At 35.0% G+C, this 16,761-nt stretch overlaps 4 protein-coding genes and 1 long non-coding RNA gene across 33 annotated transcripts; 3 read left to right on the top strand and 2 right to left on the bottom strand.

The window, feature by feature from the left end:
* Positions 1–265: 265 nt before the first annotated feature.
* LOC104758218 (uncharacterized) lies at positions 266–7,917 on the top strand. 25 transcript variants are annotated; one of them, XR_015587556.1, is made up of 11 exons: positions 283–598; positions 889–975; positions 1,074–1,138; positions 1,720–1,802; positions 5,124–5,343; positions 5,581–5,732; positions 5,859–6,394; positions 6,607–6,724; positions 6,802–6,881; positions 7,264–7,377; positions 7,558–7,917. It is a non-coding gene; the product is annotated as an uncharacterized LOC104758218 (long non-coding RNA). The 25 variants fall into 25 exon arrangements; XR_015587548.1 differs by lacking the exon at positions 7,264–7,377 and having other exon boundaries at positions 5,124–5,239; positions 6,607–6,678; XR_015587545.1 differs by lacking the exons at positions 5,124–5,343; positions 5,581–5,732; positions 5,859–6,394 and adding an exon at positions 7,112–7,157 and having other exon boundaries at positions 6,577–6,678; positions 7,335–7,377.
* A 532-nt stretch (positions 7,918–8,449) lies between these two features.
* On the bottom strand, positions 8,450–9,598 carry LOC104759858 (mitogen-activated protein kinase kinase kinase 20-like). Its single transcript, XM_087496910.1, has one exon. It carries the CDS (start codon positions 9,596–9,598, stop codon positions 8,450–8,452), a length of 1,149 nt encoding a protein of 382 aa, XP_087353036.1.
* A 506-nt stretch (positions 9,599–10,104) lies between these two features.
* LOC104758215 (replication protein A 70 kDa DNA-binding subunit C) lies at positions 10,105–13,253 on the bottom strand. 2 transcript variants are annotated; one of them, XR_015587329.1, is made up of 13 exons: positions 12,997–13,253; positions 12,752–12,914; positions 12,397–12,661; positions 12,127–12,223; positions 11,914–12,038; positions 11,741–11,825; positions 11,549–11,644; positions 11,257–11,441; positions 11,046–11,169; positions 10,779–10,955; positions 10,637–10,690; positions 10,419–10,553; positions 10,105–10,338 (listed from the first exon to the last, which is right to left on the bottom strand). XR_015587329.1 is itself a non-coding variant. In XM_010481050.3 (13 exons), exons 2-13 carry the CDS (start codon positions 12,899–12,901, stop codon positions 10,255–10,257), a joined length of 1,614 nt encoding a protein of 537 aa, XP_010479352.2. In that variant the 5' UTR covers positions 12,902–12,914; positions 12,997–13,253; the 3' UTR covers positions 10,105–10,254. The 2 variants fall into 2 exon arrangements, 1 of the variants encoding a protein (XP_010479352.2); XM_010481050.3 differs by having other exon boundaries at positions 11,512–11,644.
* Positions 13,254–13,714: 461 nt separating this feature from the next.
* Positions 13,715–15,388, top strand: LOC104779234 (serine/threonine-protein kinase ATG1t). Of its 4 annotated transcripts, none has more exons than XM_019238721.2 (8): positions 13,715–14,055; positions 14,145–14,262; positions 14,365–14,423; positions 14,507–14,571; positions 14,661–14,754; positions 14,850–14,930; positions 15,009–15,120; positions 15,213–15,388. In XM_019238721.2, the coding sequence occupies exons 1-8, from the start codon at positions 13,813–13,815 to the stop codon at positions 15,263–15,265; spliced, it is 825 nt and encodes a 274-aa protein (XP_019094266.1). In that variant the 5' UTR covers positions 13,715–13,812; the 3' UTR covers positions 15,266–15,388. The 4 variants fall into 4 exon arrangements, with proteins under 4 accessions (XP_019094266.1, XP_087352122.1, XP_019094265.1 ...); XM_087495996.1 differs by having other exon boundaries at positions 13,739–14,055; positions 14,486–14,571; positions 14,658–14,754; XM_019238720.2 differs by having other exon boundaries at positions 13,740–14,055; positions 14,658–14,754.
* Positions 15,389–15,491: 103 nt separating this feature from the next.
* Positions 15,492–16,535, top strand: LOC104758212 (uncharacterized). The gene is made up of 3 exons (XM_010481047.3): positions 15,492–15,660; positions 15,752–15,840; positions 16,192–16,535. The coding sequence occupies exons 1-3, from the start codon at positions 15,492–15,494 to the stop codon at positions 16,321–16,323; spliced, it is 390 nt and encodes a 129-aa protein (XP_010479349.2). The 3' UTR covers positions 16,324–16,535.
* Positions 16,536–16,761: the final 226 nt, after the last annotated feature.

The raw sequence follows: 16,761 nt of genomic DNA, 5'->3' as shown, positions 1-16,761 counted from the left end.
TATTATAAAAGTGAAGATACCCTTTATAATATATTAATAACTGGTCGATTTTCAGACGATGTTAAAATGATAAATTAATACTACGCTAATTATTACTACAAATGTCGTATGAGGTAGATACCTCTAAGTGGAGTAAGTATTTGATTTACCTAGACTCAGCTAAGTAATTTGATACATTTACTTTTGATAAATAATACTACACTAATTATTACTACAAATAATACTACACTAATTATGTGAGTTAGAGGAACTATATTTTCGGATTGTTATTTTTGAAAACTCGTTTGGGTATACCATTAAAATAAATAAAATAAAAGGGGATTAGAAAAAAAAAATCAGAGAAAAGAATCACCACTTACCTCTTAGCTTCACCGCTTAATTGGGATGTCATCCACCGCCGCCCACACCTTCCTCTCTCTTTCTCCACTGTTCTTTTCCCCTCCTATTTTGTCTGATCAGATACATGAGCTGAACATGTATTCAGCAAATTTTTCATCTTTCCTTCAATATCTAAAGAGCCCCAAAGCCTCAAATTTGTCAACGAAGTAATTGAGTTGAGGAACTCCTATTTTATTTGCGACTCTCGACCACGTGATGGGTATATCTTCTTCTGTTTTCTTCTCTTATATGTTTACTTCGATTTCTACAGTTATCAATTTTCTGATCTGTGACTGTTCTCCGAAATCTCAATTTTATTGTATACTCGATTTGGTTTATTAGATCAGAACCAATTTCACAATTCAGTTTTGGTTTCAATTTTATTCAACTTATGAGTCTCTAATTTTAAGTTATATTTTCTTCAGTTTCTTTGTGTAGCTCTTATGTTTGTAGATGAAATCTTTCAGTCAATTAGTTCTATTGCTAACTCTAAGTATTTCTTGTTTTTAGTTATGTGGATATTGGACAGATTGTGATTCAAACGTTAGACAAAATGGTTCAAGTTATAGCTCTCCCTTATAGCTCAAGTTGACGACGGTATAAATCTTGACCTTCAAACTCCTCAAGCTATTCTCTTTTAAGACGCATTAAGACTGATAAACAAATATGGTGCAACCAAATCACAATATCTTCAGGGGATGCAGTTGATATTGGAGTGGACATGCCATTGATATTATAGCAGCATCATTCCATCTCTAAGGTACTTATCGTTAATTGCTTTAAGTTTTTAAAAAGTAGCTACAAATTCGAGTAAGAGTCATGATTTAGCAAAATTATAAACATTAAACAAAAACAAATAAAACATAGAAAAAAATAAAACATAGGAACATATTGCATTGATAGATTATTCTTCTTATTGAAGAACACCTAGAGCAGAACATGCATCTCTACACGTTTGATATAAAATGCCATCAACAGTACGTAAATCTTCAAAACTTGTTGCACCTCTTCTATGTGTTAAAAGGATTCTCATGTAAAACTGATCATCATTAGCTGTTGACCTAAATTGCATCTGAGTAACAGCTGACTTTCTTTGACGCCTAGTCCACTTTTTAGTATTTCTGTTCCAAACAAAGTGTTTAGGAAACTCAGTGTAAGTGAGCTGTTTCGCTTCTGTGCTGTGTGTGTTCATCTGCATCCACTCCAAAAGTTGAGAACCATGAGAGTAATAGAGAGACATCCTGGAACTGGAAAAAAAAATTATAATAAGTATAATGTTAAGTAAAGATAAACAGAATATAATAAAAATGGAGAAACTAATTGATTCAATAACTTCTACAGACGTTATCAGGCGGTGACTATCGATCCCAGAGAAGTGAAAGAAGCAAAGGAACTGAAGACAGATGATCAGAATTGAGAATACTGTAAGTACAACTAACCTGGAGTTAAATAGGAGTAAATCTTGCCATGATCTTTGCTTCTACGTAGTGGTGTTAGTGTCAGTAATTTACGGGATTTTGGTTATAGGATTATTAGTATTTTTCTAGTTTCACCTTCTTGGAAGTGAATAAAATACGACATGTTTTTCATTAATATTTTAAAAATTACGAAATATATATACATATAGCACTTAAAGAACGACATTCCGTTTGATCCTACTATTCATGAAACTGAAACTTTAAATTTGGTTGTTTAACATTACAAAAGCTAAAATAAAATAAGATAAAGGATAATCCATAAACAAACTTCATGCTGTTTTCCAAGGTTCCACTGCCACACTCCTTAAACATGAAAAACATAAAATTGACAATTAGATAAATGTAAAGCAATGTAATTTTTTAGGTTCAATAATTTGTGTTATATAAATATATAAGAGTAATATAAGTAAAAATAATGTAGTACCTGAATATGAGTCATCGTTATCTTATTTGTTGAAAAATCTCCTTAAAAACAACATTTGTTGTTTTTGTTTCTCTGTTCCCATCCTCATCAACAATTAGGATCTTCAAACCTCTTCTGCTTTTCACTCTTGACACGGCGACGTACAGTTGACCGTGAGTAAAGACCGCTCTTGGCAAATAGATCCCAACATGAGATAAACTCTGACCTTGGCTCTTGTTAATGGTCATTCCAAAGCACGGAGAAATAGGAAACTGAGTACGGCGAAATTTAAAAGGCAACTTCACATCTGTAGGTGTTAGTGCCATGCGAGGGATATAGACTCTGTCTTCATCATTGTTACCTTCGTCGTTTAGGCCGATGACTCTTGCTTCAATGACATGTTCTCCCAACTTTGTTATCTGCAATCTGGTCCCATTACACAATCCATTTTTCTGGTCAATGTTTCTTAAGAGCATAATAGGAACTCCTATCTTCAACTTCAGGACATGGTTCGGCAATCCAGAACATTTGATTGAGTTTAGGAATTCAATAGAGACATTCCCATCTCTGATAGTAGAAGCATCGGTTGGGCAAATTTTGTCACAACTATAATATTCCTTTGTTTCTCCTGGTAGAATATCCATTATATGATTGTTGATCTCCTGAACAACCTCATTGGTAGGACATAAGATTGCCCGCCCCTTGAAAAAATTCACATCTTTGAGATTTTGAAGCAAAGATGGATAAATAGCATTCGTGATTGAAACTATAGGGTCAAGATTATCCATAAGAAGCATGTCACCTGGAATATCGATCACAGCTTCACCATTATTTGGTTGAGAAAGCTTTCCATCTCCTAATTTTAGAATCCATTCCGAGAATTCTTTGATGGATTTAATCTCAGCAGGATCTGAATCAATAGTTAGACGCATGTTTTTTGTGAGATGAAGAACAGAGCAAAAACGCCATAATGATGAAGAGGTTAGAGAAGCTTGAACAATTTGGCCTCTACTCCCTTTAGCAATAACTGGAAGCACTTGCCGAAAATCACCACCAAAAACAATTGTTTTCCCACCAAATGGAGTATCAAAATTATCAACATTAGCTGCTCTTGCTATATCTCTCATACTTCGATCGAAAGCCTCAAAACAATGTTTATGCAACATTGGTGCCTCATCCCAGATAATCAACTTAGATTCCAAAAGCAATCCCGCTAGATCACTATCAGCAGCAATATGACATGTTGAAGTTTCGTGGAGCTGTATTGGTATTGCAAACCTTGAATGAGCAGTTCTTCCTCCTTCCAATAATAAGGCAGCCATTCCACTCGACGCAACATTGATCACAATTTTTCCTTTTGATCGTATATAAGACGTCAGAGTCTTCCAAAGAAAAGTCTTCCCGTACCTCCAAATCCATAAACAAAATATACACCTCCATAATTCTTTTCGACTGAACCCAGTATTCTGTCATACACATTCCTTTGTTCATCTGTTAGACTTGGAAGCATCTTCTGATGGTCTGAAGCACACTTTTCTGTGTCATAACACAACTCTTCTGCAATCAATCTGTTCGAAGAAGATGGGATATTGTTGTTTACAGGATATGGAAGTGAAGAATAAGTTTTGAGGCTACTTCCGTTGGACTGTAACAGCTTTTCAATTTCAATCAAAGCTTGATTCTTTAACTGATCTGATGTCATTTCGAGACCTATGAGTTTTGAATAAATTGTTAGTGATAAAAAATTCTTCATCACCAAAATATAAACTTAAATTTTAATGAACCTTACCTGGTTTTTCTTGTATTCTTCTCTGCATGTCTAATATGTCTTCTGCCAGTAAATGCCATGTATTTAACCAAACATGATTAGGTGATGAGAAACTCTCTGAAGTCAAGAGCCTCACAAATAGTTGACGCATGTACTTAGCTGATCCCCATTGGCTTGCTTCTATGATTGTATCGATATACAATTGGTCATCTTCTAGGAGACCAAGGGCTGCACATGCATCTTGATACCTTGGATACAAAATGCCGTCAACAGTACGTAAATCCTCAAAGCTAGTTGCACCTCTGACCACAGTTAGAAGGATTCTCATGTAAAACTCATCACCAGCAGATGGTGAGATAAAATGCATCCGACCAACAGCTGAATTTCGTTTACGCTTGGTCCATTCTCTTTTGGTTTTGTTCCAAACAAAGTGTTTAGGAAACTCAATGTAAGTCAGTTCTTGTGCTTCCGTATTGTGTTGGTTCATTTTCATCCACTCTAAAAGTTGTGATGTGTGATTCCTCGGACGTGTCAAAACATCATCAACATCATCTTCATCCTCCATTGTTATATTTTGCTCCCCTTCTAAATGAAATGACAATCTTTGCACAGTTGTGCTGCTGTGATGAAGGTCAAACCCCCACATTCTCCATGTTGCTTCAACAGGCGATACATACCTTTTTTTAAGAGTAGAAACATATAAGTAAGATTTATGTTAGTGCTTTGAGGCTAACCCAAAAAAACGTAGGTAATCAAATAGTAAGATAATTAAAATTACCTGCAATCGTAGTATTCCTTTATTTCGTCTATAACCTTTACAGTACCTTCCACATCATCTGTTGTGGTGATTGACTCAACTGATGCTGCTGTAACTCTGTCGTTACCTTTGTTTACATATTTGAATAAATATTTGATTGCTCTTGTTTGGTTGCACCATTCTACATTTATATGGGCTTGGTACTTTAGAAGTAGATAAGGATTGTAAGGAATTACAAACCGATTATCCATGAGAATTCCATTTTTTTCTACATATCGCCCATCGTCTCTTCTCCTGTACATTGGGTAACCATCCTTGTTGATATACGTCTCTGTGCAGAATTCTTTTGGGAAGTGTTTGGTGCATTTTCCTTTTTCCATGCATGGTGAACGTGGTTTTACTAACCCACATGGACCATGGATCATAAGTTCTTTAACTACTCCATGAAGAACAGGGTTAGTAGCTTCATCAGGGATTTCAGCACATATGACTTGGTCAATATCTTTTGTAGTAGGCAGTTTTGAACCACGCTTTAGCCATAACAAAATATGAGCATGAGGTAGACCTCTTTTTTGAAACTCGATCGAATATATCACTGTTTATAAACATTTGAAAAGAGAATGGATCAAGAAAAAAAACAATTATGAACATAACCAGTTAGAAACATAAATATAACATGTAGGTTACCTGCGATTGATGGACCAAAAAGGTTTTTGTTATGGATGTCAAAGATGAGATTATCTAACTTCATCTTGAATATTCGGGAGATCACATCAGCCCTGTCTTCTGTTTTTAGGGCCCTTGCTTGTAGATGTCTTGTAATCTCTGGCCATTTAGGATTGCAAGTGAATGTAATGAACAAAGTCGGGTAGCCAAGGTTTTGGCAAACTGCCATTGCATCCCTGTATTTTTCTTGCATATATCGTGCACCTCCCACAAAAGTTGATGGTAAGAGAATTCGCTTGCCGCACTTATCAGCATCTTGATTTCCATTAGCGGCAGAAGCTGCAACATTTTTGTACTTATCTGCCCGCAATAACTTTTGATTTAGTCTAAGATATACTATTCTTTCAGCCTCTATCATTGTAAATCCATCAACCAAAAACTGCTGAAATAGTTTCCCAGAATGCAGAAGAGGATTAAACTGACCATGACGTTCAATGATTTTATATGCGAAAAACTCTCGCATACTTACTCGAAACCGTGGATTTTTGGATGTTGTGGTGGTCTTTTTTAGATGGAGATCTATATGATAACCGTCTTCTCCGTATGGAAACAAAAGAGGATACTGTAAAGGAAGATATGCAGGGTGAAGCTCACTTATTCTTGCCAATTGCTTACTCTTTGTTTCGACAACAATATCTCTACCATCAAATTCAGTGTCAAAATCTCCAACAAATAATGCGGCAACTTCAGAACTTGTTGGGAGCGTATAAGTCTTGTCAAGGACTTCACGGCCAGAAATCAATACAATCTTAACATTAGATGATTCTAATGAATCCCCAAAACGATCCCTTGCAGTTCGGAGTATCTTACAGTATGGATTGCATTCATCTAGCATAGATTTCATTGCTTCAACAATATCAGCTCTTAGTGCTCTGGATTCTGAGGTAGGTGTTCTTCGTTTAGAACTACATAATTGAAGAAAGAAAGTGTAAAAGTCAATGAAAACATTAATATAGTTAACGTAAAAGTTTAGAGTAAAATAATATGATCCATATTGCTGCACTGTTAAGAATTAGTTAGCATATTTACCTGAAAGCTGTTATTCTGTTTTTTACTTCATTTTCAGTATCAAATATATACAACTGGGCAAATGCAGGAGAAGTGCCCTGAGTAGGTAGCAAGCTGCCGATTTGATGAAAGTTCTGTCCATGAAGTCGAAAGATATAAGGTCCACGCCGTTGTTAACTGATGTATCAATTTGTCCACCCATAGAAGTAAATGCAAACATGGAATTATATGCCCTAATGTTCTCTCTGAAGTTGATGCTAACACTGTCAACGCCAAATATCAGGTTGAAAAGGACTGGAGGTAACATAGGAGGGGACGGGAGTTCAATTTTTCCGTGCATACAACAGAGTGAAAACTGTGGAGGTATACAATTTCTTCTTTTGTTTATACGTTCATTGTACCACATCAAAGCATTACAATGTTGACACAAATAAATTGCATCGCCATAGTCTTCATAACCTGTCAAATAGTAACAACATTTTGAACTGGACTAAATATACTGTGAACCGTAAAGATGTTGTAAAAATTGCATAAACAGTATAGCTTACATATTTGGCTAATATCTGATAGAGTGTTTCCTTGAACTTGTTGAGTATTTGAGCTGCTACATCTGGATGGACCTGAGTAATTAATAATGAAGTAAGGTTCTAAATTAAGACTGACTTTAATAAAAAGTTTTGAATAACATCGCTCATCTTCCGTTTTCGTTTTTGAATCCTTTATAATAGTAATACTTTTTCTATAGAATTCATACTACTAAGATATACTGGAGTTGTGTAGCAGAAAAGGTAACTTACGGTTTGTTATGTCACTTAGAGGCTCATTTGACTGAGTATATCTGGACGACGCAAAAGAGGAGGTAGCACTTGAGACTGCATTTTCTGTTGCTTAGGATAACAGTTTCAATAGAAAAAGTTTGATTAGATACTCTGTTTTTAATTTAGTTTACAAAAGTATTTCAGAATAACAAATTTACCATCGATTTTATTTGCTTTTCTGGTGTTAAGGATTGACACATCATTCCCTTTCCTTTTGATAGGATTCTGGCTATTTATTTTGGGAGCTTCGTAAGGATGCCTTTGATGCACATGAGTTGGATCATTCTCTGCAATTGTCATACCATGTCAGTAAAACTAAAGAAGATATGTGAAATATATGGAGAACTATATTTGTACCATCACTATAGATTTGCTTTCTCTTTCTGGTGTCTACGTATGCCAACTCCTTCCCTTTCCTTTTGTTTGGATTGTCACTTTCCATTTCCACAGCCTTGGTACAGATCACTTAGACGTTGATGAATAGGATCATTCTCTGCAAAATAAATATTTTCTTTGTTGTAAATCTACAGAAGATATGTAAAATATTTAAAATTATGTAAAACATACATATTTTCTTACTATGAAGATAGGTGGTGCGAGAGAAAACTGGAAATAAGAGATAGTTTGTATTGTAAGAAAAGAGACGCTATATTGATGGGTTGAAAACTTGTAACTGGGCGGTTAAAAAGAGGAAATGGATCTATTTCGTGTTTAGACAGTTTGAAAAAGGTAATGGCAAATAATTCTTTAGTAAACGTAAGACAGAGCATGTAAGTGGAGCACGGTTCAGTTATATGGCATTTCAAAATTATTATTTTGAGCTTTTGGTTCTTACTGAGAGCTTAAAACTTATTCTACGTATGTAAATGGAGGTACAATTTTTTTTTTTTTTTGCTTAAAACAACATTGGACATATCTGTTTTTATAAACCATTACTTAGAGCATGAAAAAAAAAACGTGAATACTTTACAAACATTAAACATTCAGAAACAATAATTAAGTAAACTTATAAACAAAAATAAGAGTCCAATATGGATTTGCTTCCACATCTATCAATGCAACTTAGCGAAGCTCTTTGGTGAGATGATTGTGCAGGTTATCTTCAACGTTACTTCACTCTTCTTTGACAACAACATCATGTACAGTTGTTGATAGAAATTTGTGGTTCAACAAAGCTGTAGAGTCAAACCTTGTGAAGGGATTTATATCCAAACATTTGTGTAGAAAATCTTGTGCATCTGCAGATAACGTAGAAGGTATTGAGGGTTTGAAACTGCTGTGGGCGATGAAATCTTCCAGTTTCTTTCTGTCTAGAACCTGAAATTCACTCCAAGGCTTCTTCCCAGTTAACATCTCCAACACAGTGCATCCAAATGACCAGATATCAGCAGCATAATCCAAAAAACCTTCTCTTAAAACTTCAGGTGACATGTACAATAATGTTCCTCTTTTATGACCACTACCATCTCCATACTCAACTGAACTCTTTCTTAATGCTAAACCAAAATCGGCAATCTTTGGTTCAAAACAATTAGGCATACAACTGTTTGGTTGAGGCGTAAGTAAAATGTTGCCAGGCTTAATATCACAATGTATAATCTTCTTTGAGTGTATGTAGGTGATACCTTTGAGGATCTTTGTAGACAATAGCTGAACATCGCTCTCCACCATCGGCTTACCTCTAAACTTGAGAAAGTCTGCAATACTTCCTCCGGAACAGTATTCAAGAATCAAATTGTAGTCGCTTCCGTTTGCTGGAGATTTTGTCATCGTTATTCTGCTACCATAGCATGAAATAACATATGGAGATGAAAGACTTTTGAGGATTCGTTCCTCATCAGAAAGGCTTGATGAAAATGTAATCGGTGAGCATTTGATGGCCATCTTTGGAGGCAAACCATTAGTGTCTACATCGTTGTTTAGCTTGGCTAAGTAAACAAAACCATGAGCGCCAAGGGAGTGACAACGTATCCATATAGAACCATCAGGAGATTTAACTGTTTTTGGGCGTTTGGAGACAGTGGCTTCAAATGCTTTACGACTTATGACCTCTAGGCTGCTACCAACTTGATCAGAAGGGGTTGTCGGAGGAGTAACAACTTCAAAACTCCTCGATAGTTTGTAAACGGCAGCTTCAAATGTTCTTCGACTAATGATCTGTAGGCTGCTTTCACTTCCAGTTTTATTTGTTGGTGGTGCCGCGACAATTCTTTTTATTTTATTGGATGCGATCTCCAAAGAGTTGTCAATATAGGCTTTCATCTTAGGGGTGGAAAAGAAAGTTGAAAGAGGTCGATGGAGAAAGTAACTGTAAGTAGAATTTGAGAAATGGAAAGAAAAAAATGGAACAGAGAGAATAAAAGAAGCAGAAGCAGAGGCGAAAATGAGAAAGAGAAATTATGAAAACCGTGGTAAAATATTATTAAACATAAATTAAAACGGTTGCCAAAAGAATCTGTAAATGATTCCACGTTGGTAAAAATCGGCAAAGCATAGTCGTGGTGTTGTGGTGGAGTAAATTTAGGGATTATATGTATCAAGATTTTTTTACCATTTACTTTGTCTAATAATGCACAAAAGTAATATGATGGAGGATATCATTTGATTTTGCAAGCATAATGTTTGACGTTTTACAACGGCTTCTGGTTTTGGGAGCATATATATCTCGAATGTTTAATGTTATTAAGTGGGAAATGCCGCATAGTTAATAATTTGAGTTTTTAAAAAAACAATGACCTCTTTGAAACATAAAGGAAATAGAGAAAAGATAATGCATAAATAAACAATAACATTAATCAGCATAGTGGAATTACATAAGTAGCTACAAACGTTAAAGTAGAAAAAGTCATAATTAAAAAAAACGAAGCAGAAAGGGATGATTTACATTCATGAAAATGAAAGGAAACTGACATAACATATCACAATGTCTTTTCTTTGGAACCAACTTTGTTGATGCTTTTTACTTGGAGTGATGATTCCTTGTCTTTACAAACTGTAGCATCCTAAAATTTGTAAAAGAACTTAATTCATAATCTTTCAATGACAATTTGAGTATTAAATGTGTTCATATGTTGTAAGGTACCTTAGATGTTGATTTTTGCTTGGTTGATGATTCTTGAACTCCATCACCATCATTACGTAATCGTTTTGTGGTTGGAGTAACAGGAGAAGAAAGACCCAAGTCATTATTATATGTTTCTGAAAACGGATTTTCCATCTGCAATTGTGGGAGAAAAAGTTAATGTATGACATATATAGTAATAAGAATGAAGTATGTAAAAAGCCATAGGACTATATAACCTGAATAGCGTTTGATGTGCTTGAAATGATCGAAACTTCAGATTGAGTACTCTCCTAGTACATGTAAACCGAGTTAATAAGGATGTGTTCATCCTTAACAGCCTAGAATATTATAAATACAGTAAAAACTTTTGTATCATACCTTGAAGATCAGATTATCTTGAAATTTCTGAATAGTTTCTGGTTTTTCAGTGAGTTTTACAACTTTGAAACTTGAATGTGGATTCTTCTTTTCAGTACCGTTGACATGAACAATCCAAACAATGTTCCTTCCATGTAAACCAATGAGATCTTGAGGTATTTCACCTTGGCGTTCAAACTACAGAAACAAAAATAGATAAAGAATATTTGGTTATAAGATGAAAGTTAACTCTTTAATAAAAAGACATTGTATAATCGTTCACCACACCTGAACTTGCTGTTCAAGCAATTCATAGGCAGACTTATGTAGAAGTTGGATAACTTCCCTATCAAACAATATGAAGGAAGCGGTTGCAGCAGTATGATCAACAACTTTGACATGTACTTTGTACCTGAAAAGAAGATAAAGAAGGTTATGTATTTAGTCGTTCTGATATGGGAGTCTCATCCTTTAATAATTTGTTAATGGAAAAAATTACCTTATACTTGTGGAAGTTTCTTCCTTGTTGCAATGATGGCATGAATACTTATTGAGGTCACATTCCTCTGTTTCTGGGTTAAAATAGGGCATGGCAGTCTTCAAACAATGTGTGCAGCCAACATAGTACCAATCAATTTCCTTTCGAAATTCCAGTATTCTTGCAAAAGTAACGCAAGTTTTTTCCTGAGAATTTTAAAAATCAGATTAGTATATATCAATCAATTTATATAAAATAGAATATGAAAACAAATACCTGAGAAGTTTTAGTAATCTGATCAATAGATTCCCACCTACTTAATGGGAACGAATCTTCAACTTTGTTGCTAAGATCAGGTTTCATTAGTGGAGAAACTGTTATAACATCATTAGAATCCCTATTACCCAGCCTGTAATGTTTTGTATAAAAAATATAGAAGAGTTGGCAACTTATTTCCGTATAAGAAAGAATTTGGTTACTTCATTAAACTAATAAACAGACTTACTGCATTTTAAATTCAACAATCTCAGATAGGTCTCCATCAAGGAACAACTTCGTAGAGAATCTAGAATTTTGAACAGATACTATACCTATGCATAAAATTTGTTTTGTTAAATGGTCGGATAGAAAAGAGTTTATTAGAGAATGGAAAATTACTAATAAGATTGAGTTTATTACCATTAAATTTTTTGGTCCTCATAAGACTCCCCAGTAGTATTATAGGACCTGCAGCTTTTTTGGTAACGTAAGAATGTACATCTTCAGCGTGATTCTCCCATAAAGTACAGTCCATGATAGTCCCACTACAATAGACATAAAATAATTGAAGGAAAGTGATAAAGGTAAAAGTAAAAATATATAAACAGAGACATGAAGAACCGTCTTACTCACCTTAAATCTCTTAGTTGAATATCCAACAACTTAGACTGTTGTCCAGAACATTCTTTCTGAGTAATCTGACTCATAGCAACAATTTCTCCAATAATATCTGGGAAAAAACATTATAGAAGCAGATTATATGTAGTGTATGTGTATATCAAGGGACAGTTGTGGATCGGATTGTTAGTATGAACCTTACAGATAAATATTGAGCTGCATATGAAAACCATACTATATTTGATAAACTATTTTCAAACATGTAGAATAGCAGAATTAACATACCAAAGAATGCATCGTCGACATTAGATAGTGTTGAAATCTCTGAAAATGGATAACAATTGAACCGAGATATTCTTGGGATCTCATCAGAGGGCTTCACCCATGTAGTAAACATGAAATTAATCTTGTAAGGATGTACAGTTCCCTTGTAGTCACCAAGGTTATCACGAACTTCAAAATTCATGATCTCACAAAACCTTCCTTCCACCATTTCTTTTTTGAACTTTCGAACTAATGTGTTCTTCACAGATGCTTGAATTCGATCTCCCTGGGCAAAAAAAAAAAAAAAATTATGTCAAGATTGTTTTCCAAAAAGGATAAAATGTAAGAAGAATTTTACAAAATTAAGAAGACTAACCTTTGCATCCACAAGAATTGCTTCAAGACCCAGAATAACTCCAGGTTTTTCTTTTGGAAAATAATTCCATGTCCTTGCTATTAGAACTTGGATCTTCCATTCTTTTTTCAAAGAATTTAGATTTGAGAGAGTACTAATTTCCAGAGGCATCTCAAACGTGAGACTACAAAAATAAACCAAAACCAATAATTAATATGAATTGAAGAAAAAATGTATGCATATGAACAAATGAAAAAGATATTTACCAGCGTGGTGATTCACAATCCGTGATAAAAAACAATGAAAAGTAGATAGATACAGAGAAAAATTAAGCGTGAATAAACTCATTTTGAGTTTATATAGAAGATAGATTGGTAGTAAACCACCTTGATCGTGGAGCTGTTAGTGGAGTAAAATTAGGGATCTAGATTTTTATTTTTTTGTGTGTTTGTCGATGAAACGATAAAAACGGAGGAGAAAGAATTGGTTTTTTTTTGTTATAGGGTTTTCAATGTTTGGGCTTATGGGTTAGTAAATAAAAAAACCCATTAAGAGTCCAAAAAATTTTCAATTATATTTGTTTGGTAGCAAGTTCGTTATGTTTCTTTTTTTTTTTGCCGAACTACATGTTAAAATTTTTTTTCCCGAACTGTTTTTTTCTCCCACGATCGTGTCTTGTTATTTTTGGTATTAGATTTTTTAAATAAATTAAATTTGGCAAAATATACTGATGTGGCAAGTTTTTATTGGTGCAGTGACTTGTGAATTATAAGATAAAGGATATGGTATATTGGCGGATCCGGATATCCGGCCCAAATTATTTTTAGTATCCGGATCCGTATCCGTATCCGGCCGGATATACAAATATAATATCCGAATCCGGATCCGTTTTACCGGATATCCGGTTTTTCGGATCGGATATCGGATTCGGATCCGGATATCCGGCGGATCCGGTTAGTTGGTCTCAGGGCTACCTACAACTACAATACAAATAATTTAATTGCTTTAGTAAACGCGAAAACGACGTCGGAACACAAACACTATCCATTTACGAAAAGCTGAAGCAAAGAGGATCAAAAACGATGGAGGGTCCTCAGCCTATAGTGATGCTTCTTGATGAATACAAAGCTAAATCGAAGCTCAGCGAGAGTTTAACCTCTACAGTTTGGTTAGCGAAGCACAAATCAACCGGAGAAGAAGCAGTGATGAAATGTTTCGATCTCTCAAAGCTCAATCGCAATCTCCGTAACTCTTTGAACAACGAGCTCGAGTTCTTATCTTCCGTTGATCATCCCAATATCATCCGTCTCCTCCAATTTTCCCAAGTACCACACAATTCAGATCTGTTTCAATTACGTGAAATCGTTTCCTCTTTAATTTTTTAATTTTTGGGAATTTTGTGTATATAATTTAGGATGAGGAGTTTGTCGTAATGGTTTTGGAGTATTGTGATGGAGGAACGTTATCATCGTATATTCAAAGTCATGGGAGAGTTGAAGAAGATATCGCCAAGAGGTTTATGAAGCAAATTGGTATCCTCATGTTTTTTTTTTTTTTACTTTACTTGTGTATTTTTTTTTTTTTTTGCTTCTTGTAAGTTGTAACAGATTTATCAATGTTGTTTTTTTACGAAGGAGCTGGTTTGGAAATCATTCATGATAATCACATCATTCATAGGGACTTGAAACCTGAGGTAAGATTTAATAGATAATTATTGGATTTTTGAGTGTTTGATTTGTGTATTGTGATTTATAGTATTTTGAAATTGGGAACCAGAACATTTTACTTGTTGGGTCTGGTGATGAATTGGTGTTGAAGATTGCTGATTTTAGTCTTTCAAGGTATTTTTTTTTTTTTTTTAAATGAGATAAAATATGCTTATGGAGTGTTTTATAGCATTTGAGGTGTGTGTTTTCATGGTAAAAAGCAGAAAACTAGTTCCAGGAAAGTATCTTGAGACAGTTTGTGGTTCTCCGTTTTATATGGCTCCTGAAGTTCTTCAGTTTCAGAGTTACAATGAAAAGGTGTGGACATTGTTGAATGGCAGTAGTTACTATTATGTTCTGTTCCATTGAATGGTTTTGCAATGGTAATTCACTTTAATAAAAACACATTACAGGCTGATATGTGGAGTGTAGGAGCAATCCTTTTCGAGCTGCTTCACGGGTATCCACCATTCCGCGGTACTAACAATGTTCAGGTGAGAGTACTATGTAGTATTCTTTGATCCAAAAGTTCCAATGCTAGAAAGTTAACATTTTAACGCACTAACCAATAGGTTCTAAGGAACATCAAATCTAGTACATCTCTTCCCTTCTCTCGGCGAATTCTTCAGCAATCGCATCCAGATTGCATCGACGTCTGTTCAAGGTTGCTTTCTATTAACCCAGGTACATAATAAAGATCTCATCCATTTGCGGGTACTTTTGTGTATACACATCGCTATCTACTCAATCAGGTCCTTGATTATTGTATTCTGCAGTTACACGTCTCTCTTTCAATGAATTCTACAAGCACAAGTTCTTACGGATGTGATTGTCTTCTTCTATCCAATGAGGGTATTTGTAAAGAGTCTGTCAAGTGTCAACTTGTGTAAGAAAGAATCTTCTGTAAATAGTATTTGTGACTTCTTATATAAAGTCAAATCCAAAACCCAAATCATACCCAAAGGGCCTTAATCCAAAAGCCTACTAAGAAATATAAACCCAAGCCTCTACCGATTAAGAAAAGAGCCTCCTTTGCCGGAAAGAATTAAATACAGATGGCTCCGACGAAGAAAGGAAAGAAGAACAATTCGGCCGGATCAACGACGGCCAAATCCACCGCCACAGAATCATCGAGTTTTCCGACGTGTTTGCGCCAGCTTACACCTTCCTCCGTCGCCATCACCATCCACGCGAAGCCAGGTTCCAAATCCGCCTCCATCACCGGTATATCTACACTCTTTTCATCACACTTTTATTTATGTGTATTCGATTTGATTCTTATACTTAATTGGTTTCTCTGTTTTGAAATCTGGAGATGTGAGCGAAGAAGCGGTGGGCGTTCAGATCGACGCGCCGGCAAGAGATGGTGAAGCTAACGCTGCTCTTCTCGAGTACATGAGCTCTGTAAATTCTCTTACTCTCTTTTTCGCAGATAAAGTTTTCAACTTTCAAGTTCGTTGAAGCTGTTTAATACTCTGGTTGCTCTCATAGTTTGATAATGTGATGTAGAATTGTGTCTCTGTAATGTCTTTGATGAAATGATTAGGATTTCTCGTTGAGCCATTGGTCATATAACAGTTAACTTGGAAAGGACATGTAGTTTAGTTGTTGTTATGATCGAGATTGCAATGGGTATGTATGCATGCACTGCGTTTGGTAGTGAGAAAATTGTTTGTCTGTTGATCTTGAAAGTTAAAAGAGGTGATGAATCTTTCTTCCAACATCCTCACTTCTACAAAATGTTATCTTTAACAGGTATTGGGAGTGAAAAGAAGACAGGTCTCACTCGGTTCAGGATCCAAGTCTCGAGATAAAGTTGTGATTGTTGAGGATATGACACAACAAAGCGTTTTCCAAGCTTTGTCCGAAGCATCAAAACCTGCCTAATGATCCCCTCAAGCCTGTAACTTACATGGAGGAACCAAAGCACCAAAAGCTAAATGGTTATTGGTCACTAAAGGTACGAATGCTATAAAGATCTTCAGGATTTGTAATAGAGATCGTTGTTGGATGTTATACTATAATGATTATATGCAATGTAAATCTGTAGACTGACTATTGCTTGTTATTTATCTAAGTTGTCCCAATTGATCAGAGAATGATTACTTTTACCATGGATTTAGGATTGTTTCTATGTGATTGTTGATCCTTATATGTATAAATTTAAGTTTGGATTTAAGATGTTCTTTTTTTTTTCATTTTAGGTAGAGTTTCAGGATTTGTTATAGAGATAATTGGTTGGATTACATGCCTTATAAAATCTTTAGACTAAGTTGTGTTTAGTCTAGCCCACTTGTTCTGAAGTCATAGAGATTACTTTAACTG

This window comes from Camelina sativa, chromosome 17 (assembly GCF_030686135.1).
Source record: "Camelina sativa cultivar CO46 ecotype springtype chromosome 17, ASM3068613v1".
In the NCBI taxonomy this organism is placed as follows: Eukaryota; Viridiplantae; Streptophyta; class Magnoliopsida; order Brassicales; family Brassicaceae; genus Camelina; species Camelina sativa.
The sequence above is the reverse complement of the archived record's forward strand: the minus strand, read 5'-3'. Positions and strand labels throughout refer to the sequence as shown.

Excerpts from the sequence above, each read along its gene's own strand:
- LOC104759858 (XM_087496910.1), bottom strand. The coding sequence starts at position 9,598 with ATGAAAGCCTATATTGACAACTCTTTGGAGATCGCATCCAATAAAATA.
- LOC104758215 (XM_010481050.3), bottom strand. The coding sequence starts at position 12,901 with ATGCCTCTGGAAATTAGTACTCTCTCAAATCTAAATTCTTTGAAAAAA. Across the intron at positions 11,826-11,913 it reads GAGGACCAAAAAATTTAATG|GTATAGTATCTGTTCAAAAT; the intron begins GTAATAAACTCA and ends TTTTATGCATAG. Across the intron at positions 11,442-11,511 it reads AGATTACTAAAACTTCTCAG|GAAAAAACTTGCGTTACTTT; the intron begins GTATTTGTTTTC and ends TAAAATTCTCAG.
- LOC104779234 (XM_087495996.1), top strand. The coding sequence starts at position 13,813 with ATGGAGGGTCCTCAGCCTATAGTGATGCTTCTTGATGAATACAAAGCT. Across the intron at positions 14,572-14,657 it reads GCTGATTTTAGTCTTTCAAG|CAGAAAACTAGTTCCAGGAA; the intron begins GTATTTTTTTTT and ends CATGGTAAAAAG. Across the intron at positions 14,755-14,849 it reads TTCAGAGTTACAATGAAAAG|GCTGATATGTGGAGTGTAGG; the intron begins GTGTGGACATTG and ends AACACATTACAG.
- LOC104758212 (XM_010481047.3), top strand. The coding sequence starts at position 15,492 with ATGGCTCCGACGAAGAAAGGAAAGAAGAACAATTCGGCCGGATCAACG. Across the intron at positions 15,661-15,751 it reads CAAATCCGCCTCCATCACCG|ATGTGAGCGAAGAAGCGGTG; the intron begins GTATATCTACAC and ends TGAAATCTGGAG. Across the intron at positions 15,841-16,191 it reads TTCTCGAGTACATGAGCTCT|GTATTGGGAGTGAAAAGAAG; the intron begins GTAAATTCTCTT and ends TATCTTTAACAG.